Raw genomic sequence first — 21,166 nt, forward strand, 5'->3', positions numbered from 1 at the left:
ACGTAAGCTGAGCAACTATGAAGTCAAAATGTTTCCTCAGTTTCTTCCCCAGTGGATAGTCCATCAGGTACTTCAGGTAGATCTGCAGTCACAGGACAGATATCAGTCTGATGATAGTTACGACAAGCAGGACCAGAATAAACCTGGATGATGATGATGATGATAATGAAGATTGCAATATCCTGACTGACCTGTCTGCAGCGCATGCGGACCTGTTCGTTTGACCCGTCAATGGCAAACTTGGCCAATTTTTTCATAACATCCTCCATCTCGGGCACCACCAGTTTCCTGGACAGAATCGCCTGCAAGAAAAACAAACCCAAAGATTAAGACTGATTCAGTAGTGAATCGTCAGTTTGACTCACTAGCCCCTTTCACACACTGCAATCCCGGTAAATTACCATATAAAATTACCAGAACTGGTCATTTTACTGGTCATCAAACCTGCTAATTCCAGGTTTTCCATGATCATAAGAAACCCACCAGGAGTAGATGAGTAGGTTTAACTTACCCTCAGGAGGCCGAACGCGGTGGCTTGCCGACTGTGATCATAGATGTCCTCCTCTGCATATCCCAGAAGCACTTGCAGCTGTGTTTCTGTTATATGTTTTGTCACACTCTTTACCAAAACGGTTATGGCCTATAAAACAGAACATTTCACGTTTAACATTAAAAATGAGGACGTAATAAATGTGAAAGTGGTGAGGGTCTCACGCACCTTAAAGCAGTTCTGAACCAGGGGGAAGTTCTCGCCACGGGCGGCCCCAGCTTTGGCGTAGTCCTTCAGCAGGACGAAGAGCTGCTTGGTCAGCTGGTCGTAATTCTGTTCCACTGCTGGGAGAGGAAACTTTAAGATCCAGATGAAGGCCTGCAGAGCCTCGGTAATCACCTGATGTGCACAAGACACAGAATTATTTGCTGTATTCATGCAACCACGGGTGTAAAAAGGAACAGGGGCACAGGAAAAACTGATTGTGCACAATAAAACACATGAATCAAATATATATTAAGTAGTACAGACCTTCACATGCATGGAGTTAAGACAGTCCAGGAGGAGAGGTACAAACGGATCTAACATCTCCTTTACTGACGGGCCAGATGAGTTGATCTTTGAACTCTTCAGACTACAGTGAAGCAACTGCGTAAGAGACATTTTGGGGTTTAAAGCAATATTGCAACAAAATATAAGTGAATATTTGTTAAATTCAGTTTTTATTGAGCAGCAAATCAGCATATTAGAATGATTTCTGAAGGATCATGTGACACTGAAGACTGGAATAATGATGCTGAAAATTCAGCTTTACATCCAGTTTTAAAGATATTAAAATAAAGAACAGTTATTTTAAATATTAATAATATTTCTCAATATTACTGTTAATATTACAGTATTGCTAAATATTACTAAATTGACCAATGACACAGCCTACAGTCGTGTGGACTTCGCAGTCACGCACTTGCACTCGGTGGCCATTGTAAGTCCACAAGACCGTAAGAGCATATTAAGTGTCTCATTTAAAACAGGGCAACACACATGGGAAAACACCCATACAGTCTCCCAAACCAAGACATATCTTCTTACACTGAGTCCAGTTTCCACCAGGATGTGCATGTTTGTTCTGCTACTAATGGCGGCTTTCACCCCTACTCTCTTAGGAGTGGCCGGCAGCAGTAAACAGCTTGGTGGAGGCAGGCGAGGGTCTGGAGGTGGACGATGCTTCTCTCTGGGTAAATATAGGATATTTAGGATATGTAATTGTTTAAATTAGCTCTGTTTGAACCAGTGCTAATGCATCTCTGAGTGTGTGTGAGACGTACTTGTTCTTGCTGGTAATGAGCGGGAGACTCTGACTGATGAGTCCGTGGCAGAGCAGTAGGATGGACTGAGGGCTCATGCTCTTATTGAGCAAAAGACCCGCCACAATCCTCCTAAACACAGCATGCACTCGCCTCGACACCTTCAAACTGGCCGTGTTCTCAAGCACCTGAAAGGAAGATGAAGACCAGATAAGTCTCTTGAGAACTCATGAAGCTGTTGTTGAGATGCAGCTCACTGGTCATTTACCTCTTTGAGTGGCAGGATGAGGTGGACGACGCGCTCCTGGCTGCAGAACTGTCCGAGCAGCTCGTACGAGTCGGAGCTTTTGCTGTGGCGGGCCTCCATCACCTTTGAAACGATTCCTCTGATGTCCTTCTCCTCGGCTACGGCTCCAAACAGCTCGTTGTTGAAGATCTGAGAACAGAGTTAGCCAATAAAAATGTACAATTGTTTCAAAATTATGATTGACAACGTAATATTGATGGTGCCGTTTACCGTGATGAGCATGTCCATGCATGGGTCAAGATCCCCTGCGTTCAAAGATGGTTTCAGGACAGAAAGCAAATAGTACACTGTGAAGGTCAAAACATGGACCTGTAGGGAGAAATTATGCACGGGTCAATGACATGACGCTCGTTCTGTTTGGTCCAGGTCTATTCAATTATTCAAAAAAACCTTCAAAATTACAATTCATACAGTCAATGACTTACAAATCCTCTATGATCTAAATTCATATTGATAAGTTTTGAAGGTCGAAATTCTTTGCCATAAGTATGGTAAATATGTAATAATAATGTTTTTGTGTATGTGTCTCTCAGCTGCCAGCATATATTCGCTTCATTGCCTTTTGTTTTGTATAAATAAAAGTTTTTGTTTTACTTTAAAACTTACCAGTCTTTCAATGTGTGTTCCCTGACAACTGCAGACAACTAAAAAAAATCTACAGAACCAATAGATAAGATAAGCAGCTTCCTCAACGAGACCACTGTTAGTTTAAAAAACAAAGACACATGTGTTTAACTTTAAATCTTTCTTAATGTTTAAAAAAAAAACTTTTTTTCCCAAAATATCTTGACAATGACAATCAGACCTTCCAGGAAAATTATAGCCACACCTCTGTTGTGTAATAATTTATAAATATCCACCCTTCCCCTTTGAATATTATTGGCTGGCTTTCGCTTCCTGCCACATTGTTCTGGTATATTGAAAAGAGAGTCTGTTTTATACCTCACTAACGCAAGTCTCCTCTCCTAGCAGTTGTTTATGGCAGGTTATAGTCTTAAAGAAATGAACATGGCATTTAAGAATCAGAGGATTTTGAAAATAATCTCCATCCTTTCTGTAAGTACAATCGTGTTCGTCCTCTTGATGAACCATCCAGAACAAAGGACAAATTGTTCTCATAAAGAGGAGCCGGTCTTGAATCACTTATTTAAGCAGGATGTTGGAGAACTACAGGCTTGTTCTGCTATCATCCAAGGAGACATGGACGGAGTGAACAAGGACATTTTCAGCAATCTCCTGGCCTCGAAAAACAGAAAATCCCTGCTATCCGAGTCATTCTATCTCAACGCAACCAAGGATTGTCCATCCTACATCCGAGATAGAGGGTTTCTGATGCTTTCTCTCAGTAAAGAGGAGAAAGATTTCCCCATTGCTTACTCCATGGTGATCCATGAGAAGATTGAGATGTTTGAAAGGCTCTTAAGAGCCATTTACACTCCTGGCAATGTGTACTGTGTTCATGTGGACCAGAGGTCTCCTGAGATCTTTAAAGAAGCAGTTAGGGCCATTGCGTCCTGTCTGACCAACGTGTTTGTGGCCAGCAAACTGGAGAATGTGATCTACGCCTCCTGGTCTCGAGTTCAAGCGGACATCAACTGCATGCAGGATCTGCTCAAGTCACCCATCCAGTGGAGGTATCTGCTCAACACCTGTGGCACTGATTTCCCCATTAAAACCAATGCTGAAATGGTTCAGATTCTAAAACAACTGAACGGAAAGAACAGTTTGGAGTCCGAGGCCGTAGAGTCCAAAAAGGTGCGCTGGCAGTATCATCACAATGTTACGAACGTTGTGATTCGGACCGATGTTAGAAAGTCACCCCCGCCAATTCAGAGCCCTATGTTCTCAGGAAATGCTTACTTTGTGGTTTCAAGAGAGTTTGTGGATTACATCTTTAAAAGCAAAGAGACTCAAGATTTCATGGAATGGGAGAAAGACACATACAGTCCAGATGAGCACATGTGGGCTACGTTACAGCGGATGCCTTCAGTACCAGGATCAAACCCTCCAAACAGAAAGTACGATCTATCGGACATGAACGCAATTGCTCGTCTAGTGAAGTGGAGCTACCATGAAGGAGATCTAAAGAGTGGGGCTCTCTACCCACCATGCACTGGGACGTACAGGCGGGGAGTGTGTGTCTATGGAGCTGGGGACTTGCAATGGATTTTGAGGCAACACCATCTTTTGGCAAACAAGTTTGATCCAGAAATAGATGATGTAGCGATCAAATGCTTGGAGGCTTTTTTAAGGTACAAAGTTAAGTCGATCATTACTAACAGTTAAAAAATCTGCCACTATTTTATGATGTTTTTAAAAACATCATAAAAATTACTTTTAAAATGTTTGTAAATAAGGAAGAAATGGATGTTGATATATAAATGTATAAATATTTAATACTACACTTTCTATGCTGGTCACGTTATTACGATGCAAACTGTCAAATAAAATTTAAATTAAATTAATAGTTTGGCTTTATAAAATATTTGTATTTTATACACTTTCTTTGTGTTTCACGTAACATTTAATATAAAACCAATATTTGATTATAATGGTCCTTTAAAAGAAAAGGTCTCACAAGAAAAGGTAAAGGCTGGGACACACCAAGCCGATGGTCAGGCCGTTTTTGAGTTTCTGTCGGCTTAGTTTTTTTTTCAGTGTGTTATAATAATGAACAGGCAGTGATTACTAACATAAAATGCATTCTAGAGATATTTCATCGATTTTTAATGATAAATGGCAAAGGCAATCATATCATCTGTTTTCCAAAGCTGTGACCCAGGCCTACACTTTTTTGCTGTGACTTCACACATATGCATCTATGCAGCGGTTTAGTTGAGTTTAAGCAAAATTTAAAACCTAAATCAAACTATAATAATTATAATATATTTTAAAATATAATACAATATTATACCATATTGTCACTGTAGGGCAGAAACCGTGCATCTCCATATTTTGTCATTTTTAATCGTAAATCATTACTATTGGCCACCCTTTAGGTATGTCAGTGAATTTTGCAAATATTCAACCAATGAAAAGTATTAAAATGAGCTTGTGACTGAAACTCTTATCTCCGTTGGATCCTCAAACTCTCGGTATGAACCTCATAACTTTACCTGCCTCTATTCTGAGTGAAGTGCCGCACGCAGTTTGGACTGTCTCTGCTTGTTTGCAGTGCAAGTGTAAATAAAGAACTGGTTGAGAAAGTACTTTGAATAAGTATAGTGTTTTCTTTACTCAAGAAACACTATAGATATAAAGGCTAATGTTTAATGTGGAAGCGGAGAAGAGTGTCTTAGTCTAGCATTTGTCATCGAGTCATTGCCATTATGGTCTTAAATAGCCCATTTGTAGCACTTTGTCTTTTATAACATAAGATTTTGGCCAAATGACAGAAAAAACTAAGCATCCACAAAGCTACACTAAACTTTATAATCTGTAAATTGATGAAAGTGTAATGGGATAAACTTACTGCCTCAGATGTGGCCGTTCTAATGACAGACAAAACACGTATGTGAAAAAACCTTGTAACTCTATTTGAACTTGATTTTGGTCAAATGTTAATAATACAATCACACATGTAAGTGTCTGACCATATTATAAAGCCACAATATCAACTTTAACCACACCATAAAAAAAAATAAAAAAAGGAACAATATATTTTATCATAAAAAATATGTCTGACAACCTTTTAGAAAAGTATTAAAATGTGTACACTCAAGTGTATTCAAAGTGGTACACACAAATATATGTCCAAATTGTATGACACCAACATGTATACAAAGATTACATTTCTAAGAACTTGTAAATCTTAGAATTTGTAAGATTTCTCCTTATCAGTGACACTCATAATTTATGAAATTCTTACATTACACACTCATGTGCTAATAAAGTCAATATTTTACCTGATACCCCTTCACTAAGACCGCCTGCATCTCGTTGAGCAGATAATGAAGGTATTGATGCCCAAGAGTCTCTATAATCTTCACCAAAGTGTTTCGAGCAACATCACGGATCTCCTGGAAACGGCTCCTCAGGTGGACGCACACTTTCAGAAGGATGCTGCATATATAAACACCAAACTCCATCATTTACCACATTTTTTGCTATGACGATCACTCAGAATCACAGAAAACATGGAATATTTGTAGCAGCACCACTAATCCATCACTCCCACACTCAAACAGACACTTCCATTAAAAAGGCCATATTACCTTGATTTTGTTTTTGGGGTCTACTAGAATAGGTTTTCATGCTATTGCATACCTTTTTCATGCTCAAACAGCATTGTTACATACTAAAGAAATTTGAAAATGTACAAAAGCATATTAGGTCCTCTTTAAGAGAATGGGTAATGAGAGAAGAAATATACCCTGGCAAGTTTGCTTCCATGACATCCTTTGGCAGAGACTTCATGAGTTGAATCATGGCAAATGCAATAGGCACTCTGGCCACTTCTTCATCTTTCACCTCCTTAGACTTCACCATCTTGTGCTCGTCATCTCGCTTAACCTGCAGAAATAAACATTGGTGTACAATAAGTTCACGCTGAACACTTTGTTCCAGATGCGAGCACTTTTGTGGTTATAAACAGAATATTTGTCTTTGCCATTTATTTTGGGGGCTTGAGACATTAGAGAAAAAACTAACACCAAACTAATGCAATCAACTGTTAGTCGTCAATTGTTAGTTACAGTAGTGGCCAATAGTGGTGTCCGGCTTAGGGAAATTTACATCTTCACTCTTTTTTTAAGATATTATTAAAAATCTGTTTTTTGTAAGCATATTGCGTAGCTGTGTTTGGAGTCAATTGTTTTATTTGTGATAACGCAATGAAACATGCCAAATTATGCAGACATAATTTTTGGCCAGGCTGCCATACAAAGAAAATATGAACATGCAAAAACAAGAGAACCAATGAAACATTAATAACTGATTATGTTGTAGTGAATGTATGCTTTTTCTTGTGAGATTTTGTTTTTCTATGTATTTTTTTGCATTGTAAAAATCAAACCTGTAGCTGTGGTTTGCCCTTTTTTGCCAAACAATTTTGTCAGATAAACACCTTAACCAAGTTTAGTATTTTGTTCTTCCCTCATATTTAAAAACTATAAAATATTTTCCTCATATCTTGATGGTTTAATTGAACTTGTAGGGTCATTAAAAACAAATATCCCCTCAGGACATCACTTTTGGCCACATCCTTTGTAGAATTTAGTCCATTAAGAGTCTTCAGTCTTGCTCAACTGTAAACTAAATTCATTAAGTATGAAGAATGAGTTCACACCTTCGCAGTGAGGCACTTGTGAAGTTTAGGCAGGACGGTCTGAGTGACCGTGTGATGAATAGAGGAAATTAGCGCCTCTAGATCGTGGTTACTCTGTGGAAGACCACTGCTGACAACAGGAAGCACTTTCTTCGTTTGGCTCTCTTTGTCTTTATTTGGTTTGGCAGGGCCTTCCGTCTCAGTATCTAATGCTGTGGAAACGGCTGCTCCAGCCTCATCAGTTTCCATGGCACCTTCAGCATCACTTTCATCCGTGTCCATAGTTTCCACTGCCTCATCCTCAGCCTCTTCCACCACAACAGTGGGCTCTGTTGATAGATCACGTTAGTCAAGTAAAGCTGTGTAGTTTAAAAGGAAGTATAATGTGGCTGTTGTGACATTCTCACCTTTTGTCTTCCTGTTTTTGGCCGCCTCCATTTCTTTACTGAGCGTCTCATGGTCAAAGTGGAACGCATCAAGAACAATCAGCAACAAACTAAGCAAATGAAGAGTCAAGAAAGTCTTTCAGCGTCATAAACAGAACAAGAGCATCACAGAAAAGGCACAAATTCACAGCAAGTGTGCCTGACAGTATCAGGATCCGCTCAGGATCCGTTGTGCACCAAATCCCCGTTATGTAACATCGACTACTGCAGCAAGCTTACCTGACTGCCAGTTTCTGCTCCGCTATTCCAGACTGTAAAATATGGACGAAGTGTTTTATGTAGAACAAGTACTTGGACCAGGTCAGGCGTCTGCACACGGCACCAATAACTTCTATAGCGGCTGTTTTCATGGGTTCATACTGGGAACACAAATCATTTATCCATGAAAAACACATAAAACAAGCAGCATGGTGACAGAACAATTGAAACTGTTAAAAATATCATCAAAAAGTAAGTAACAACCTTCAACAGTTTTTCATCAACTATAGCGATCATGGCGTAGGGCATGATGTAATTCTGCATGGAGCGTGATGACATCACAATCTTGCCCTCGGTCAGCTGCCTGGCAAACTTCCTGAGCGCTCGACCCCTTCTGTAAACCTGTAAAACAAACAGACTGTGTTTTATGCTCAGCCAATTTCAAATAAGAGTCAAAAGTGTGGCAATGGTTATATACATACTTATATACATACACACACACACACTTATATACATACATACACACACATATATAAATATAAATAAATAAATAAATATATATAAATTACTAGTTAATAGCTAATTATTATTAACTTTATATAATAGTAATTATATAATATATACATACATACACACACACATATATATAAATTACTATTACTAGTTAATAGCTAATTAATTATTAACTTTATATAATAGTAATTATATAATATATACATACATATATACATACACACACACACACACACATATAAATTACTATTACTAGTAATAGCTAATTAATTATTATTAACTTTATATAATAGTAATTCGATTATTTATATAGTATTATTATTATTATTCATATTTTTATATTTATTAATTAATTTATATTTATTAATATTATTATTATTTATATATTAGTTTATATTTATGCATTTAATTTATTAATATATTTCATTTTTAATTTAATTGCTATATATTCATACACATTTTCCTATAGAAAAGGATTGCTATGATGAGAATTGAAACTGTTTTGAGCTGCATTATGCAGCGAGTAAAAAAAGCTGGTTTCATTAAAGAAAGGAGTGCACTTGCATACTATTAAACTACATATTCAAAATGTGAGACTCTTTTTCTATAAGCTCCACCCAATTGAAAATGTATGATGTTTCTAGTTGAGTCTCACTGATGAGTTTTAATAAAGTGTCCTGACGTTACCTGTATGTGCTTCATATGCTCAAAAAAATCTGACTCGGGATCATTATGATCTGTCAGCTGAGCCAGATCGCGAAACTCTGGTCGGTTTGGAAAGGTCTTCACCAGGCAGGCCAGAATCGTAGTGTATTCATTTCGTACACTCTGCAAAAAAAGACAGCCAGATATAAAAGTGTGAACTACATGTGAAATGTTCATAGAGCAGTGCTGTAATGAATGCAAGCTGACATGTCGCTAGTTTTCACCTCAGTCTTGCTCTTCAAACCCTTTCGCAGGGCATCCAGTATCATGTACTGCACAATCTCTTTGTACTCGGCCTCTGGGCATCCGACTTCTGAGAGCTGCATTATTATGGCTGACAAACACATGGTGGCGCTGTCTGCCAGAGACATGTCGCCGATCTGTCTCAGAAACACACAAAAAGCATTCAAAACTCGAAGCAGATCAAGACACAAAAAGATGAACATAAAAAGAAACTTTAGAGCTCTTCGAAGCTAATAGTAATGTCACAAGAATCTGAAATCTTGATGGTCACCTCGAATGAATGGAAGCAGTTGTGCATGACAGCAGTCAGGTATCTCATATCCAGCGTACTCATCTCTTTAATGTGCTTGGTGGCCTCCTGGAACGCCACCAGACGTACGTCAAAGTGAACCTCATCCAGATGGCGGCTGTCAAATGCGTTGAGCTGGAGAAGAGAGGAGAGCGGGTCAAATACAAACATGACAGGAAGAAACAAAACTAAAGCAGTTTCAGATTGTCTCAATGGACATTCACCTGAATGACAATGTCTGTGATGTACTTCAGTTCACTGTCCATGTCTGACAGAGTCTGTGGGGAGAGATACGGTCAGTCGGGAAAAGTTTGAAGTAGACTAAAGTGGTGTTAAAGTGGCTGGAGATGCAGAAAATGACCTGGAATGCTTCACACAGAGCCTGACGTGAAAGTCTGTTGTGAATGATGGAGAAGAGTTTGCTGAGAGGTTTGAGGAACACACTGGGCTCTAAACACTGTCTCAGCAGGTTCTGCACAGTACCCAGGATGTCCAACTCTGTTTCCTGAAAGAAAAAAATTTGAATGAATTGAGATTAAAGCAATAAAATATTAATATTCATTAAGTACTGGCATGAGGAGTGCACCTGTGCAGTTTTGGGTTTGTGGAGGTAAGGTAGAAGTAAACCAATTAGTGTTGAACTCTGTCCCTTTTCAGTCACAAATCTACTGATCCTGGAACACAACGAAGGTTATTCATTTTTGAACATTTCACTTCATTGTACATGATAGCATTCCTTATTGTCATCAATGCGGAAAATGGCTGTGCTGCTTAATAATTTTGTGGAAACTTGATCTCTTTTTTTTCTTGACTCTTTAATGAAAAGAAAGTTCAAAAGAACAGCATTGAAACAGAAATCTTTTGCAGCATTATAAATGTCTTTACTGTCACTTTTGATCAATTTAATGCATATTAATTTCTTTTTTTAAACCTTTTTTTGTTTGTTTTATTATACAAGACCTTTGAATAGTAAATATAAGCAGCACAACTGTTTTCAACATTGATAACAAGAAATGTTTCTCGAGCAGCAAATCATCATCGAATTATTTCTGAAATCATGTCATTTTTATTGTTCGCCATCTAGAAAAAAATTGTTCTGAAAACGATTCCACTGATATCATTCCTCTGTATCATTATCGGTGTGGTAAGGGACTTTTAAAACTTTATTGTTAACAGTTATCGTCCTTGCTGTGAATGGCTCTTAAAGGGATACTCCACTTTCTTTGGAAATAGGCTCATTTTACAACTCCCCCAGAGTTAAACAGTTGAGTTTTACCGTTTTCAAATCCATTCAGCCGATCTCCGGGCGTAATATGACGCAGCACCTGATAATAGTCCCCAGCTCAGTAGCCTATTATCAGGCGGCATGCGCTGCGTCAGATCATTACGCCTGCTTCACCCATGGTACGGCAGCAAAGTTTCTTGATTATTATGCAGGAATGAGAGTATAGTTCCTAGCCATATCAGCCTAGAAAATCGCAACTTTTCATTTTCCGTCGGTCTTAGTACACGATGTAACTACAGAAGAGTCAAGTTTTAAATAGGAAAAATATCGAAACTCTTTGTTCATTTTTTTGAGAGAGATGCTAATGGTCTTGTCCGGTTCAATTCATTATGCTAAGCTATGCTAAAAGTGGGACCCCCAGACCCGGAGATCGGCTGAATGGATTCGAAAACGGTAAAACTCAACTGTTTAACTCTGGGGGAGTTGTAAAATGAGCCTATTTCCAAAAAAAGTATCCCTTTAAGCTGCCTGTGTATATATATAGATTTAGGAACATACTTTGAGAGGATGTTGAGCTCTTTGCTGACTTGAATTCTGAATTTCTTCTTTTTGAGGCGTTCAGAGTTACGCACGACTCCGCTGAGGTACTGTAGCAGAGCTGGGATGTGAGGAAGGAGCAGACGGCAGCCGACAGTCAGAGAATCTACCCAAAGAAAAGAAAAAGAGATGTCAAATAAGCAAAGAATAGTGGGTCCTCTAGTATAATCATCAATACCCACTCTCAGTACCTGATACGTCACAACTTTCAGGGATCACACAGTCATTCACAATCAACTCTGTCTCATTCTCCTTGGGTTCAAAGTCTGGAGTGCTCAGCAAGCTCTCGGCTATGTCAATCACCATGGTCACTGTGAGGGAAGTCACGTTTTTGGAGGATAACAGACCAAATACATTGAGCAGGACGTCACACTCAGGGTGGCCTGGTCTCTGCTTAGCAAGCAAAGGGAAACATCTGAAAGAGTGAAAAGACAACATTTATATTATAAGATTGCGTTGCAATAAAAAACCGTGCACATATATGTTTAAGAGTAAAAATAAAAAGAAGCGTGGCTATTTTAACATAAAGGGGGTTCTTGCATTTATACTTTGCTTCATTTTTCTTTGAGAGGTCCGTCTTCTCTGCATGGTTAATAATAAACTTACCGAGCGTTTTGGGTCCACACACGGATGACTTTCATGAGGGGCGTTGGTGCATACGTGCTTTCAGTGGGCAGACGACACACCTAATAAACAAAACACAACCGGTCATCTGGGTTACTTACTGAATCTATACCAGTTCCAACTGCATTTAAATATATCAAGACTGCATCAGCACACAAATCAGATCTGTAAATTAAAATTAGCTCTTTTCCTTTTTTTTTTAGACGGCTTAATAATTTCATTATGGTTGTTGTATGTATATAGTGCTGGAATTTATTTTCAAGGAAGAACCATGTCTATTAATAGGTATTACTACAGTAAAGTCTTGAGCTATTCAGTTTGAGATCCTGTCCATTTAAATTGTTTATATCTCTTAATCCTAGTAGTGAATGCTTTATGAGCAGTAGGACAACCATATTCACCCGCACAGTTACGTAGAGCCGAAGCACAACCAAAACAATGTTCTTCCGCAAAATGCATGCAGTTTTGTTTTTCAACCACTAGATGCCCAAAAGTGACATAGTTTACCATTAAATTTGCTAAAGCTATCCCATCAGATTTCTCTTTTATGCACACACCTGAGGCCACACCACAGCTTGGAAAACAGCGTCCAGCTCATCTGCAGTGAAGTTGTAACACTCAAAGCCATCAAAGAAGTCTTGTATGCGCAGAATCCCCAGACGACGTAAGTTCTTCAGAGGATTGATGCAACCAGGCTTGAGCTACACAAACATAAAGAACAGTGAGCTCTTGAGATCAACACCCCAAAATAGATTCCCTCACCACAAAATAAAAACATTATATGAGAAAACACTAATTTCCTACAAAGAAAACCCACTAATTTTTAACTTTGAAGAGTTATATTTCATAATTTAGAGTTTGTAAAAGTATTAATGAGGATAGTTTTCTGCATTCAGCTCACCTGCTCTCTGTGATCCAGTATAAATGACACGGAGGCTGTGATGCACAGCAAGATCTGCAAAACTTTGGGCAGGTAGATTTGGATGAGATGGCCTAGTTTATTGATGAGCAATTCTATGGTGTTGAGCAGGCTGTGCTGGCGACCCACAGGGAGAACAGCAGACAGGTTCGTTTCACCAATGGCTCGATTTACCGCAGCCAAACACGCTCCTGCAAGCAACAAATAATTCATTTTCTGAAATCAATGCTTGATTCTGATCCATTCTTTAAAAAAAAGGAAATGAGTAAAACAAAATCTTTTAGTAGATTAAAGTTCAAGTATGTTGCATATATGGACATGAATGCACTATTGTTAGCTAGCTATTTAAGTTTTCTAAATCTGAAATAAACCTAAATATTTTTTACGACCTTAGTGTAATGCATAAATGTAAAACCAATTATGGCCTCTATCAAATTCATAAATGGTCCAAATAATAACCCAGGGTGTTTTCAGACTTGGCAAGTTTGGTTTGATTAAAATGAACTCAGTGCAATTGTTCTGTTAGTGCGGTTCATTTGAAATAAGTTTGAGCGCTGCCATCTGGACCTTACAAAAGCTTACAAAACAAGCGGACCGAGACCCCTGAAAAAGTGGTTCGACTGAAATCTGAAGCAAATCTTTGTTTTTGTGTGTGACGGTGGAATTCAGATTCAGATTTTAAAAATACAATTATATTTACACACATACAACAAGCTCATTCAGCCCATCCTACAGCATTGTATTGGATTTTCGATAAGTTCAATCGCAAAACATAAATCATTTTCTTTTTTGGTCTGGACCAAAAGAACCAAGAGAACCAAACTACAAGTATGAACACACCCTTAATCTAATGAACTGCCAATAGGTGATTAAAAGATGTATGTTTGATGGTTTAATAATTTTAATAAGCTTTAAGTAGTTACCTTCAGCGTAATGACGAACAGGTTCCAGCAGAAGATCTATAAACATGCCCATCTCCTCTGGCTGACAGGCCGCCAGGAAGCGCAGCACTATGGAGGAGCGTGAAGCCGTGCCCGACTTACCCTGAAACTTACTACCAACCTTAGTACACATCTTCCCGTACAGTATCCTGCAAGAATAAAAAAAAAACTACTGAATACAGGCACATAACATTCACGTTCAGTGAAGAAACAACAGTGAAGCACTGATATCATTAATATGCACTGTGTGTGTAAACACACCTCATAAGCATGGGAATGAGTTTGGGTCTATGTGACGAAAGTACCACAGTTCCTTCTTCTGAGATGTTGAAATGGACAATCTCATCTTTAAAATGTTTGTCATCCAGAAGTCTCTCCAGATTCTCTCTGTAAACAACCACAAATCAACAATCATTATGGACCTAAAACAAAGCCCTGGGGAACATCGCTGCTGCAGTTCAAAAAAACGTTCACAGTGCTGTTTAAAGCCATCATATCAATACACCCATATAACCCCCCCCCCAAAAAAAATGTCTGCACAAATAGAAAATGTTGTTTAAAGAAAACTTGTTTAAAGCATCCAACCGGCAAGTCTGAGGTTGGAGAAAAGCTATCTCTGATAACAGGCTTAAAATTAGGTCATTTCCTTTAACCAAATGACAAAAGTGGCTCCAAGTATAACTCAGAGATGTGAAATGAATCCATAGATGTAAAATCGTAATAGACTAAAAGACTTCCTGAGGCAATTGGTACATTCCGGTATGCCAGTAGAGAGAGTTAGTAAGGTAACCAAAGAAGTCTTTTGGAAGATACCATCAGTCTCAGCTCTGAATATAAAGGATTCTATTCATAAACTGACCTAGTTACTGTATAATAGTTTTTACTGAAAAAAAAAAGCTCATGTGGAAAGCAAGAAGAGAAGGGAAAAGATATTTGGGTGCTTTGTGTTACAGGTCTTACTTGTAAGGGAGAATATTTGGGTCTTTGTATGTCATCAAACAGTCAAGTGCTATTTTCTGGATTTCTTGATCTTTATGGCACAGGAGCTGTAGGTTTAGAGAAAGAATTAGTCTCAGCTGGCCATTCACCAAGAACAATAAGCAGATTTCCCTTTAAAACAAAGCTAGGAAACCACACCTGGGTGTACAGCTCACTAAGATTTGCCTCCATGCATAAAGATTTCGGGTTGGTGAATTTGGAAAAGACCTTTAAGTGAGCAATGAGCTGCCTGAAACAAAAACATAGATTCACATGTTTGTGTAAGTTCTTCAAGTAGGTAACTAGAGGACAAAGGGGGATGTTAGAAGATAAGATCATCTCTTACTTGGCCGCTGCTCTTCTTGGCATCTTCTTCTTGAATTTTTTGGAATCTTCCTCCTTTTCTTCGTCGTCTTCCATTTCAGCATCTACTTCACCACCCATTTCCTGCTCCGATAAAGAGCTGCTTTTCTTCATGAGGTCCTGAGTGGGAGCCACCATCAGGTCAGATGGGTAGAACTCATTACTGTGAACACAAAGACCACAGAGAAAATTCTGTTATGGAGAACTTTCTAAAGAGACAAATAGGTTGATGTGATAAAGCTCACACACACCTGATGAAGCGCAGCAGTAATGGGCTGAGCTCTCGGCTACGTGGCTCCACTCTTTCGGGAAACTGGGACATGGCTCGCCAAAGCAAGCCACGGAAGTTTGTGAAGTCCGTTCGCTCAATGGGATTCAACACCTGGTCCAGTTCTTCCAGAAACAGAACTCCCACATCCCCGCTCTCGATCACGCTGGTCCCTGGCCCTCTGAGCTGCTTTGCGGCTTGATGTTGTTCACCACCTCCCTCATCATCGTCGTCATCATCATCTGCCTGGAGCTCTTCCTCTGAGAATAAAGATTCAAAACAGATTCATACATTTATGACTAATGGGAACATATAACAGGTCAACCTTTTAACAAAAGACAACACTTAGAACATAAGAAAAATAATATTATCACACTGAGACTATCAAATGAGAACAAAATTTTAACTGAATTGAGCTGGATAATGACTTCTGTAGAGATGCTTTCATAATTGATGAACTTTAACATTGACAGAGTTATTGAATTGAAACAACGTTGAACTAAATTGAGCTGAATGACACTGATTGTCTGATAGATTAACACTATTATTTTCCTGTTTATTACTGTGTAGCTCTGAATTGTAAACAATATTGTATAAAGTGCTGATAAATAAATTTGACTGGTCTCGAATGCCTCATCATTGAGAACTCACCAGCTAAACCAGCAACCATCTCCAGATGTTCATGATAAACCTTCCAGAAAGATTTGTTGTCCATTTCTTTAGCATGCGACCTGGGCGTATGAAAGCATATCAAACCAAAACTCAAAGACAGAAATAATACAGAGAAATAAAGAATAATGCTGAAGACATAACCTTAGGGTGCATGAGGGTTTAAAAGGCAAAAGATCAAAAATGAAACAGATACTATGCATTCAAGCAATGCTCCACACTTACACCAACAGCTCAATAACAGCATCCCAGAGAGGTCGGAAATTGACAAACAGCATTGCAATAAGATAACGAAGAGGAATCTGTAAAACACAAACATATTTATAGCACAAAACAAAGCTTTCAAAAATGATTTCATATTTGATATGGAGTATAAGGCATTAGCTACTTCATGGAAAGGTCCCTTAGGCAGACAGGGCTGCACCAGGTCATGACGGAGTTTACGGAGATGTAGTAGTTTCTCCCTGTAGTCCTGCACTGTGGCCGGGACTTGCTCTGCCTGCAGACACACAGCGAACACCGTCTGCGCATTTGAGCTCTCCTCTCCCTGAAGAAGAAATGAGTTATTTATTAATAAATACATGCATGCTTTGTTTGAGATTTTTGTCTGAAAATCTCACAAATGATACCTCTGCAGGTTTAGGAAGGTCAGCCTCAAAGTTTGACAATATTCTGAGGGTCAGCAAACGAATCTGTAGAGGACAAGGGAAAATTGATCCTTTACAATCTGTATATTAATAACAGCAGGGTCCACACAGATGAGTAATGAATATATTACATTCAATATAGAACCATTTTTGGTAACAATTTACAATACGGTTTTATTTATTAACATCAACTACATTAGCTGACATGAACTAACAATGAAAAACACTTATAAAGCATTTATTAATCTTAGGTAAAGATAATCTCATCATTTTAAAATCAAAATTAACTAATGATAACTTAACGAGACCTTATTGTAAAGTGTTACCCAATTTTTCAAAATAATTACAAAAATAGAATGAAAGTTTTGGACTATAGAAACTTCAGTGACATTACTTAAAGCCTTTATATGTAACACATTATAAAATAATTTTTAATGCATTAAGTATGCCATGTAATGCAACTTATAATGCATTGTATGGTCTCATAAATAATTGTAACTATAATTATAATACTTATAATGCATTAAAACACATAGCAAACAACAGATTAAAGATGTAACAAGAAATCTGCAAATATTATAATGCATTTTAAATGGTTACAATTATTCATGAAAATATATAATGCATTATAACGAAAATTATGAATACCTTTATAATGCATTATACATAAAGGCTTTAAGTAAATAGTCATCAAAATTTCCATGACCTTAAGATTTAATTAAATTATATCACTTTTTCAGGCCTTAAATTCTCTGATATATCCAGGTTTTCCAGGACTGTGGGAACTCTGAGCTATTCCCACTTAACAACAGCAACCCTCACTAGGCTAAACCTGACCTTGGAAATGTTGGAAGAAAAATTGGAATGCAGTTTATGGTACAATTCCAGCAGAGAATCATGGGCCAGCTGAGCGGAGGAGCCGTTGAGTGCCAGTCTGGTGTAGTACAGATCTCCTAACAACAGCGCTGAAAGATCAGTGGGGACTTTCCTGTAACAAACAAACAAAAATGCAAGTTTCTTAATTTAACAGACAAGACCCTTTTTTACTGGGATGTTCAGAGCAAATAAATGTAAATACTGAGGCACATACTCAATGATGTTTCTGACCAGTTCTACGGGCAGGAGTGACTGTACCGCTGTCGTCTCCTTGAAACTGAGCAGAGTGCTAAGAGCCTGTCGGGCTACAAACAGCCCTCCTGAGAGGACAGAAGGACGGTATTAGGAACATCATTTAACATAAAAGTAGCTTGAGACAATCATTCACAGACACACTTGACAGACCTCTCCCCAGAGTTTCACTGCACACCTCCTGCAGTAACCTGTTCAGTAGTACAGTGACGGTCTGTATAACACTTGATGCTTCTAATGGCCTGTAAAACATTTTAATTGTTGTACATTTACACAAATACCAAATTATACAGAAAAAGACCATTAACTGTCACCCCACTTTTTGATCATAGATCTGAACTTAAAATGTTGTAATTCATGAATTTTTTGGAATAAAGGCTTACGCACGTTTCACACATACTCCGTGTGTGCGGTGCGTGTTGCAGGGCGTATGCAGTGCAGGAGCAGCACACGCTATAGTGCTTTCACATATGCTGCGTTTGCAGTGCGTAACTGACCCGCGGCTGTACCACAAACACATACTCACTATTTTTATTTCAAATCCAGAAGTTATCAGCAACTTTTATTTAAAAAAAAAAGTTTAGTCAGCATTGCGATTCTCTTTGTACACATATACACTCTTTAATAGAGGTATTGTTTAAACGCAATTTAAACAACGTATTATTCAATGCATTACTTCTATATAGATTTCTATATTAAGAGGCTCAAGCAAGTGGTCAAATATTTAACCACGTTCTTATATTAAAATCACAAACATTTTAAATTAAAACTTAAAATTTACAAAAACAGCAGACTCTCATGCCTTTTATTTTGCATTTAAATTGTAATACAATAAATCTTGCATGTCACAAATAACTTGTTTTTCCACCTCCACGAATGAGACGAGTGTTGTTCATTATGTCGCCTTGTTGAGGTAAATGTAGTTTTCCTTGCTTTACCCCAGTCTTAAAGTAAAAAGATGACTGTGACAAATAGTAGTATTTAATTAAATGCATTTATGGTGAGATTACAACATTTACATGTCAATCTGTGTTCATTTTGACCATGAACCAAGCGCTGTCACTTTAATTCAGCACGTGCAGCACAGCAAGAATAGACTCGGTGCGGAAACGATCGCTGCAATGCTGTATACGCACCGCACCTGGAACGCATTGCCGGACCGCATCCGCGTGTAGTGTGAAAGCTCTAACGGTTAGAGTCTAACCTGTTAACATGGGTGCGGAAAAAAAAAAACGCACCACAAACGGAGTATGTGTGAAACAGGTGTTAAGTTTGGTCCCTTTTTTAAAGAAGTCACAAAACAGCAGATTACTGGAGATGTATTGCAAAAGTACCGAAATAAGCATTTATTTTATACAATATATATATTATACATAATATACAATATATACTGATTGGTTGAGTTTTTAAAAGAATATTATAGTAATTTATGCTATTTGACACTCAAATTTTTGTGGGTAATTGAGTTTTTACCTGACGTGTGGGAGGAGCACTAGTGCAGCCCAGGGATGAGAAAGGTCAGAGAGCGGATGATCGATGGGGATGTCAATGAGAGAAAGAATCCGCTGCGGAACAGAGATCGACTGGTCTCTTTCAGGTCCAGTTGACCTAAAAGAGAATTTGGAATTTGTTAAGTATTTAAATTCAAGACAATATATTATTATGCCCTTTTACAAAGTCTTGATTTTGTTTTTGGGGTCTACTAGAATAAGTTTTCATGCTTGAAATGTTCAAAAAACACTATTTTCCCCATATTTTCCATTGTTGCAGCACCTCCCTTCCCAGTCTGTCAGTAACGCTCTGTTCAGTTCCTGTCTCTATCAAGCCCCTCCTTCTGAAAAGAGTAATGTGCTCTTATCTGTCGGCTGGCCCAGTTAGTTGGTCAGATTGGTCAAACCAAGTGTGCCACACACATCCTGAAAAGTGAAGCCAAAGCATTTTGATCGCCCCCTGGTGGCTGGATGCAGAATATGTCGTAAACCCTGCCCTCTCCATGAATGGGACGTTTGTTGTATGAATATCTGAACATGCAATACATCAGAAGAAAGAACAGAGCCTCTGCTTTTAAACAAACAATTAAGCTTTACAAATTATTTTTTTATCACCACTTGAATATGAGTAAGTTTAATTTTTTTTAAAAGCAACATTTTGAGCAAAAAGCTGAGAAAATTGCATTTTAGTCAAAGACTACATCCGGATCGGATTCAGAATAACTATCAAAAATCAGATGGAGTAGATCGAGTCCATCATCACCCCCACAGCTTGCACAGTCCTATAGCTTGTCCTGGGTCGCCATTTCATTCTGTAATGTTAGGCAGTTTTGATTTAATGTTGAGGATCGTGTTATTTAACATATGCATCTGATTACATATACTATCACTTGTTTCTGCATCATCTTCACCTGTGTTTTGATCAGGAGATTCAGTACTCTTTCAGAAGATGCATAATAGCACCCCCTACCTTATAACAGTAAAAACACGAAAAGTGTCTTTGGTGGCGAAGCGTTTTCTCATAAAAAAACTAGATAAATAGTCAATAGCAGTGAAAGAGTTAATGAGGAAACAAATTTTTAAAGTGCATAGGAATTCAAGATGATTAAAAAAAAATAGCCCAGCTTACCTGACAGTCTGTCCAGTGAAGACTAATGGGTACTTCTCAAAAGCCATGGATCCGTCAGTGGGGGGCGGAGCTTTGGACAGAATCAGACCAACCAGCAGTTCTAGAACCAGCTGTCGGTTTACAGCGTCCTCAGTGCAGAAGAGCTGCTCCAGGTACTGCAGCAAACTGGGCAAGAACACCTAGAGAAACATATCAACATTAAAACAGACGCAAGTTGATCTTAAAGATGGTTTCACACCACAGCCCAGCTTTCACTGACCTGCTCAAACTGTTTCATGTCAAACATCTCTTTTGTAAATGACAATATGACGTCTCGGTCCATCCCGCTATGGAAGACCTGCGTAAGGGACCAGAGAGGAAATGAGGTCGATAGGAAATCAGACAGATAAAGATGGACAAACGTTTGTGTAAGTGCACATAAAACAAA

General features: G+C 38.3%; 2 protein-coding genes across 2 annotated transcripts in view; one reads left to right on the forward strand and one right to left on the reverse strand.

Moving 5' to 3' along the window:
* The window catches only part of utp20 (UTP20 small subunit processome component), a 34,046-nt gene that overhangs the window by 7,964 nt on the left and 4,916 nt on the right, over positions 1-21,166 (reverse strand). The window contains exons 11-52 of the mRNA XM_079868618.1: positions 20,999-21,076; positions 20,740-20,918; positions 19,594-19,728; positions 18,274-18,362; positions 18,083-18,188; positions 17,830-17,980; positions 16,975-17,037; positions 16,734-16,892; positions 16,571-16,647; positions 16,328-16,407; positions 15,660-15,936; positions 15,392-15,571; positions 15,205-15,295; positions 15,028-15,113; positions 14,329-14,454; positions 14,050-14,216; positions 13,109-13,317; positions 12,765-12,908; positions 12,190-12,269; positions 11,775-11,998; positions 11,545-11,689; positions 10,348-10,435; positions 10,123-10,266; positions 9,986-10,039; positions 9,744-9,896; positions 9,454-9,609; positions 9,212-9,352; positions 8,276-8,413; positions 8,033-8,172; positions 7,775-7,863; positions 7,389-7,696; positions 6,474-6,613; positions 6,007-6,163; positions 2,312-2,410; positions 2,063-2,230; positions 1,816-1,982; positions 1,580-1,721; positions 1,022-1,138; positions 719-889; positions 512-640; positions 192-302; positions 3-82 (exon numbers count right to left, since the gene is read on the reverse strand). Coding sequence (XP_079724744.1) covers positions 3-82; positions 192-302; positions 512-640; positions 719-889; positions 1,022-1,138; positions 1,580-1,721; positions 1,816-1,982; positions 2,063-2,230; positions 2,312-2,410; positions 6,007-6,163; positions 6,474-6,613; positions 7,389-7,696; positions 7,775-7,863; positions 8,033-8,172; positions 8,276-8,413; positions 9,212-9,352; positions 9,454-9,609; positions 9,744-9,896; positions 9,986-10,039; positions 10,123-10,266; positions 10,348-10,435; positions 11,545-11,689; positions 11,775-11,998; positions 12,190-12,269; positions 12,765-12,908; positions 13,109-13,317; positions 14,050-14,216; positions 14,329-14,454; positions 15,028-15,113; positions 15,205-15,295; positions 15,392-15,571; positions 15,660-15,936; positions 16,328-16,407; positions 16,571-16,647; positions 16,734-16,892; positions 16,975-17,037; positions 17,830-17,980; positions 18,083-18,188; positions 18,274-18,362; positions 19,594-19,728; positions 20,740-20,918; positions 20,999-21,076 — 5,738 coding nt within the window. The remainder of the gene's footprint in view (positions 1-2; positions 83-191; positions 303-511; positions 641-718; positions 890-1,021; positions 1,139-1,579; positions 1,722-1,815; positions 1,983-2,062; positions 2,231-2,311; positions 2,411-6,006; positions 6,164-6,473; positions 6,614-7,388; positions 7,697-7,774; positions 7,864-8,032; positions 8,173-8,275; positions 8,414-9,211; positions 9,353-9,453; positions 9,610-9,743; positions 9,897-9,985; positions 10,040-10,122; positions 10,267-10,347; positions 10,436-11,544; positions 11,690-11,774; positions 11,999-12,189; positions 12,270-12,764; positions 12,909-13,108; positions 13,318-14,049; positions 14,217-14,328; positions 14,455-15,027; positions 15,114-15,204; positions 15,296-15,391; positions 15,572-15,659; positions 15,937-16,327; positions 16,408-16,570; positions 16,648-16,733; positions 16,893-16,974; positions 17,038-17,829; positions 17,981-18,082; positions 18,189-18,273; positions 18,363-19,593; positions 19,729-20,739; positions 20,919-20,998; positions 21,077-21,166) is intronic.
* Positions 3,007-4,574, forward strand: LOC307156909 (beta-1,3-galactosyl-O-glycosyl-glycoprotein beta-1,6-N-acetylglucosaminyltransferase 3-like). The gene has a single exon (XM_079868619.1). It carries the CDS (start codon positions 3,080-3,082, stop codon positions 4,385-4,387), a length of 1,308 nt encoding a protein of 435 aa, XP_079724745.1. The 5' UTR covers positions 3,007-3,079; the 3' UTR covers positions 4,388-4,574.

This window comes from Squalius cephalus (genome assembly GCF_949319135.1).
Source record: "Squalius cephalus genome assembly, chromosome: 4".
NCBI lineage: Eukaryota > Metazoa > Chordata > Actinopteri > Cypriniformes > Leuciscidae > Squalius > Squalius cephalus.

What these genes read in the sequence shown, in the direction of transcription:
- LOC307156909 (XM_079868619.1), top strand. Translation starts at nt 3,080, where the DNA reads ATGGCAGGTTATAGTCTTAAAGAAATGAACATGGCATTTAAGAATCAG.